General features: G+C 41.1%; 1 protein-coding gene across 3 annotated transcripts in view; it reads right to left on the bottom strand.

The window, feature by feature from the left end:
• Positions 1-81: 81 nt before the first annotated feature.
• LOC118235729 (A disintegrin and metalloproteinase with thrombospondin motifs 2-like) overlaps positions 82-6,421 on the bottom strand; it is a 66,651-nt gene continuing 60,311 nt past the window's right edge. For 2 of the 3 annotated variants that reach the window (XM_035433441.1, XM_035433442.1), the window contains one exon: positions 82-3,268. In XM_035433441.1, coding sequence (XP_035289332.1) covers positions 1,488-3,268 — 1,781 coding nt within the window. In that variant the 3' untranslated portion in view covers positions 82-1,487. Of the gene's footprint in view, positions 3,269-4,684 lie in introns of those variants that run through there. The other variant, XM_035433443.1, reaches the window with a different exon arrangement.

A 6,421-nucleotide genomic window follows, 5' to 3' on the forward strand; every position in this document is an offset into this window, starting at 1 on the left:
TGTTGACTGGAAACACACGGCAGACTTTCTTGATGCAATGGGCAACAGGTTGTTGATCGCACGCATGCCAGCAAAGACAAATTCAGAAATTTTATTTTATTACTTTTTAATTACCACAGCTGTATGCTTGCCTGCAATCGACCGCATTCTCTACCTGTTGTAACAATTCTTTTGTGGAGTACCGTACAAATAGTTTTATTTCATAAATATTATAAAGCCCCCCCCCTTAAGCTAACAGAGCCAGTTTGTTTCATTTACTCAGGTTTAAGACCCAAGAAAAGAGATGTAATGAATTCTCACTGACTCTATGCTACCATGACTTGGAGATTCTCAACTCCATGTCAGGAAAGCCTTCATTAAAGTAGTTACATGCTTTAGCAATGCACATGCACAGGTGCTCCCTCACCTTTTATGACTGTTTGGCTTAACTGCGTATGGCTTGATGACGGTTCGATTAGGACCTGAGATGGCATTGCATATATCCATGCAGTCACACATCTTAATCAAATTGTGGACCAGTACAATAGTGTTTCACTGGTCATGTCCGAAGCACTTGAAGAAATGTGGAACACCATTTTCAGCCTTCTCAATGGGTCAATTGTTAGCAAAATATGTATTTTTTTAAAAACACGTTTGATGTAGATCAAATATGTGCTTAGGTATTGTATGAAAAAAAAACAAAAGGCAAAAACACAATGAGTTGGCAAAATACGACAGACATTTTTTAAATAAATATTAAAAATAAAGTTCTGATTCATATGTACAGATATTGCACATCAAGCATTCTTTTTTTCAGATCTTGCAAAGTTAATATCAACATAAAGGGCAGTGAGAAATAGCTTGCCTTTAGAGCAGATTTAGCTAAATGTTCAACAAAACAATGTAGAAAACTACATTGAATGATAAGATCTTGAATACTTTGGAGAAGGAACTTCATAAATTAGTGTAGTCAGAAAATTCACACTACACATTAAAAACCACCTAAGTGCTGACTATATGGGGTGGTATTTGGAGAGCCAGGTGGTTAACGCATGGAACCCTGACTAAACCACAACCAAATTTATATTGCACCAAAGCATTAAACGACCCAAACATTCCTGTACCTCTTTTAGGGTTGCAGTTTATTTTCTTTTATTTTCTATACAAATATAATCCTATATATTACTTTGTATGATTTTTTTACGGAAAGGAAAAAAACCCAACATCAAATTTGCTCTTAGGTGGAGGTAAATAAATTATGAGCACGATTTTGGATGAGGAGAAAGTTAGAGGAAAATGGCGGCAAGCAAACTTCTGAACAAGGACCTGAATTTTTCAGCACCAATAAACTTCCGGTTGCAATTAGGGATACCCATTGGCTGCCGATTCATTTTTCATCAACACCACTCCATCCTCCACCTCCCCCTTGTGTCTCGCAAGCCACTGCTGGACTGAAAAGTTGTGTCGTCACGAAAGAAACCACCGGAATGTCCGTCCAACGCTCACTTTTACCCCATTCCTCTTAGGAGCAAGTCCCTCCTCTGCTTCTCAGCGAGGAGCTCCTGAATCCTCCTGTTCCGCGTTCTTTCGCCAGACCGCTGCCTCTTCCTGGCAGTAAGCTGGTTCTGGGAGACCTTTTTGTCCACCAATGTTATTTTATACGGCCCGTTGACGGAGTTCTTCTCTCCGACCTCCCCTTTACTGCTAGGAACGCTGCTGGCGGCGGTGGTCTCCATGACAAGCATTTGCTTGGTCACGACAGGAGAGGTTGTGGGTGAAGTGTTCCCGGTGGTCACGGCAGAGGTGGATTGGGATTCGTGCTTTACTTCAACCCAAGCGGACGTGGTAGGGATGAGGACTGCTTTGTGGTCACCAGTGAAGGAGGCACCGGGCACTGTGACATCATCGCTGATGCCAGCAGCCTTCGTCACTGATGTCTCTTTGGTGGTCATTGCAGTGGTGGTCATTGTGCCTGTGGTAAATATAACCTCACTGAGGGCTGCAGTAGGCCTAAGAGTCGTGGTAATGGGAGACATGGTAAAAGAAGGGTACTTTCCGGTTGTATTTCTGGTAGCTGAGCTTTGCTTCTTGGTTGTTTGGGTAGGAGCTTTGGTATACTTTCCGTTTGTGTGACCTATGTCTGTCGTGTAGTTCCTGTTTGAATAAATTAAATCTTTGGTATATTTCCTATTTAGAAGACGCATGTTTGTTGTATAGGTTCTGTTTGAGTGAATTACATCTTTGATATATTCCCTGATTATATGATGTATGTCTGTGGTATAGTTCCTGTTTGAGCGAATTACATCTTTAGTATATTTCCTGTTTATACGACGTCTGCCTTTGGTATAATTCCTGTTTGAATAATTTATATCTTTAGCATATTTTCTGTTTATGTAACGTATGTTTGTTGTATAGTTCCTGTTTGAATTAATTATATCTGTGTTATACTTCCTGTTTTTATGACTTATGTGTCTGGTATAGTTCCTGTCTGAGTGATGTTTTTCTGTGCTATACTCCCTGGTTGATTGAGTAAGAGCTGTGGTATACTTCCTGGTTGTGTGGGTGGGAGCTGTGGTATACTGCTTGGTTGTATAGGTAGAATCTGTGGTATACTCCCTGGTTGAATGGGTAGGAGCTGTGGTATACTCCCTGGTTGAATGGTTAGGAGCTGTGGTATACTCCCTGGTTGAATGGTTAGGAGCTGTGGTATACTCCCTGGTTGAATGGGTAGGAGCTGTGGTATACTCCCTGGTTGAATGGGTAGGAGCTGTGGTATACTCCCTGGTTGAATGGATAGAAGCTGTGGTATACTCCCTGGTTGAATGGGTAGAAGCTGTGGTATACTCCCTGGTTGAATGGGTAGAATCTGTGGTATACTCCCTGGTTGTATAGGTAGAATCTGTGGTATACTCCCTGGTTGAATGGGTAGGAGCTGTGTTATACCGCCTGGTTGAATGGGTAGGAGCTGTGGTATACTCCCTGGTTGAATGGGTAGGAGCTGTGGTATACTCCCTGGTTGAATGGGTAGAAGCTGTGGTATTTTCCCTGGTTGAATGGGTAGAAGCTGTGGTATTTTCCCTGGTTGAATGGGTAGGAGCTGTGCTATATTCCCTGGTTGAATGAGTAAGACCTGTAGTATTGTCATCGTAGTCGGTGGGAACGGGGCTGGCTGTGTGGTTGGCCGTGTCACATGTCTTGCAGCACATCTGCCTGAAGCTGGGGAAGGAGCAGTGCTTGTTTAGGGCCTCCATGCGGCAGAGAAGGGACTTATCCCCTCGACAGCGCGGGCCTGTAGGATGAGAGAACACAGACACTGAGAAACACACTGGGCATGTGCAGTAAGAGGCTCAGTGTGAGACACACTGGGCATGTGCAGTAAGAGGCTCAGTGTGAGACACACACTGGGCATGTGCAGTAAGAGGCTCTGTGTGAGACACACACTGGGCACGTGCAGTAAGAGGCCCTGTGTGAGACACACACTGGGCACGTGCAGTAAGAGGCTCTGTGTGAGAAACACACTGGGCACGTGCAGTAAGAGGCTCAGTGTGAGACACACACTGGGCATGTGCAGTAAGAGGCTCTGTGTGAGACACACACTGGGCATGTGCAGTAAGAGGCTCTGTGTGAGAAACACACTGGGCATGTGCAGTAAGAGGCTCTGTAGGTGCGCAGAGCTGCCTTCAGTTCACACGGTAAAGCACAGAGCGAAAGAGGCGGCCATTAAGGGAAGGGCAAGCAGCAGAAGGAGGGTTTAGACGACAGAGAGCAGAACATGTAGCTAACAGTGGAAATGTATTTTAAAAACACTGTGTTTTATTTATCTGGGAATCGCCACGTGAAAGTAAAATATTGCAATGCAACAAGCTAGTTCTGTAGAAGACTATTTTGTCAACCAATTATTATTATTTTTTTTTGTTTTGTTTACTGAAAGTTTGAAAGATGTTTGAAACCTAAAAAGGAGCAAACAAAAAAAAATCTTGTTGAAACCTTTGTCGATACCAAATAACATCAGTTTTAATAAGAAGTATGACAAGAGTCAACCTCGCAGCCACAGAATATACTGATTTAAATGTAGTTGACACTGCAGTCACATATAATAATTATGTGCAGTTATTACCAAGAAAAATTGTCGTTTCTGGTTCATTTTTATTAACCCAACCACCTTATCCAGGGTGTATTATCAAACTTACGTTTACAAACCTGGATATTTACTGATGTCATTCATATTACTTGCTCATGGGGAGAGAAGTTCCTTAAGACAGTTTTCCAAACTTTTCCCAAAACCTTTCCCCCACAGACCATTAAAAAACATTAGGATCTGGGTGAGCCATGTGTACACTACTAAAATACCAAAACAGCATGAGTGATTGCTGAGAAATAAAAACCATATTACATAATTGCTGTATTGCGTCCCCTCCCCTACGATTTCAATCCCAGTATTCCTGAAATAAGCTGTTTTCCTGCAAACCACTAGGGGGCACCATGTATAACACCTGTGGAGTGGAATTTTCAACGTGCAGACCAATTTGAGAACCTCTGCTTTAACCACAGCCCTCCAGAATAGTTCATGTCTCCATGTGTACGGCAATGTGTACCCACAAACCCTCAGCATGGAGTTGTAGTGCATGTAGAGCACACGACATACGGTTTTTCACTGCTTACTTTGTTACGTAATCACAAAAAGTGTCCAAACAATGAGTCAAAATGAGGTCAAGTTTTAAATTTATTGTCCTGTATTAGATTTTTTAAAATTTATTCGTACTTAATGAAAGAAATCATAGCAATGAGATGTCCTCTCTACTCCAATAGATATCCAATTTTGTCCTTGTGAGGAAATATGAGAAAAGAAAGGATACACTGCCATTTTAAATATCTCATTCAAATTCCAATCATTTCATCAGGCTGTCAATGCATATTCATTAATACAACAGATTATCATATTAAATAATTCCATGTCAATGTAAAAAGTAGGATGACAAAAAATGAAGTGTCATATTTAACATGTACAAAATATTAATATCGTCCCTGAATAAAATTAAAGTGCATACAGACGCAAATCACACAAGCTCCTCCACACAACGATTCCCTCACATTGTCCCGCCTCAGGAAAAAGAAGAACATTGATTATTCACCCAAGGAATACAACATGTCTACAACTGCTTTAAAAAAGTAAATAACAGTCGTAAGCATTATCAAATCAACAGTCAGCGACGACATCACATACAGGACTGCACGACAGCGCACGGACCACCCAGCCGGTATATTTCCCAGATCCTGAATAAAGGTTTCATAACTTGGAACAGGGAACAGAAACACGCGACAGTTACAGAAATGAAGTGTCTGAAGAAATCGTAGATATGTCCTATTTCCTGACGCTCCTGTGACCTACCTCTGTCAGATTCAGCATCCGACATCTTAATCGTTTTTATGATTAAATACATCGGATCCACTTTAAAACTGAAATAAAATAGAATGAAAACGCCATGTCCGCAGGTATGCAACATGACATTTAGTCCAGGATAATTCAGTGTTTTTCATTTGCTAATGTTCATGACAAAATAAGTTGAATGAGGTATTGGATGTCCCTTTCTGTCCACCAGAAAACCATGCAAAACTGGAACATGATGTGCAGCCTGTAATACTGCTGCACACACACACACACACGCATACTCACACACACACACACACAACAAACACAACAGATACACACAAAAACACACACGTAACACGCACACAACCAACACACGTGCATACATGTATATGTGACTTGGCACATGGTCAGATAAGTTCCCTCTCTCAAAATACTGTTTTGTATATGAATGGTAAAAGAGCGATCCATTGAAGGGCATAACAGTTTGTTGACCACAAGACGCCCCTCAAAATTTTGCTGCTAAAAATCTGACTTGTTAATCTCCCGACTCAACCATATCTTCATAAATTAAGGCTAGACCCCCCCACCCTTCACCCTCATCCCAAACACAAACATCATTACAAAACTACACATACCAGTCAAGGACGAAAGCCACCATTAGCAGTCCAGTCAAAGGATTAATACAAACAAGCTACAGTGTACTTTGCAATATATGTTGCTATGGTGGTTAATATAAATATAAATAATTCAGCTGCTTTATGCAACATAATAGATAAAGATAACTTTAGATAAAGTGGGACGAGTCATCTGCCATATTTTCAGATTCCTGTCATTCCCTGTTTCACAATATCAATACTTCTGGTATGGTTTTCTTTTTTTGCAGCTGTTATTATTTTTGTATAATATGTCCAAGAAGTAACCAGGAGTATAAAACGGAACACATCCACATTGTGACAAGCTGGCTGTCACAATAAATCATTCCTTTTCATTTATTTTGTTGTTCATATCAGTTTTACATTCCTTCTTCCTGTTTAGCACATCCTGCTCCAGTGGCGCTCGAGACTATTCATC

This window comes from Anguilla anguilla, chromosome 9, assembly GCF_013347855.1.
Source record: "Anguilla anguilla isolate fAngAng1 chromosome 9, fAngAng1.pri, whole genome shotgun sequence".
NCBI lineage: Eukaryota > Metazoa > Chordata > Actinopteri > Anguilliformes > Anguillidae > Anguilla > Anguilla anguilla.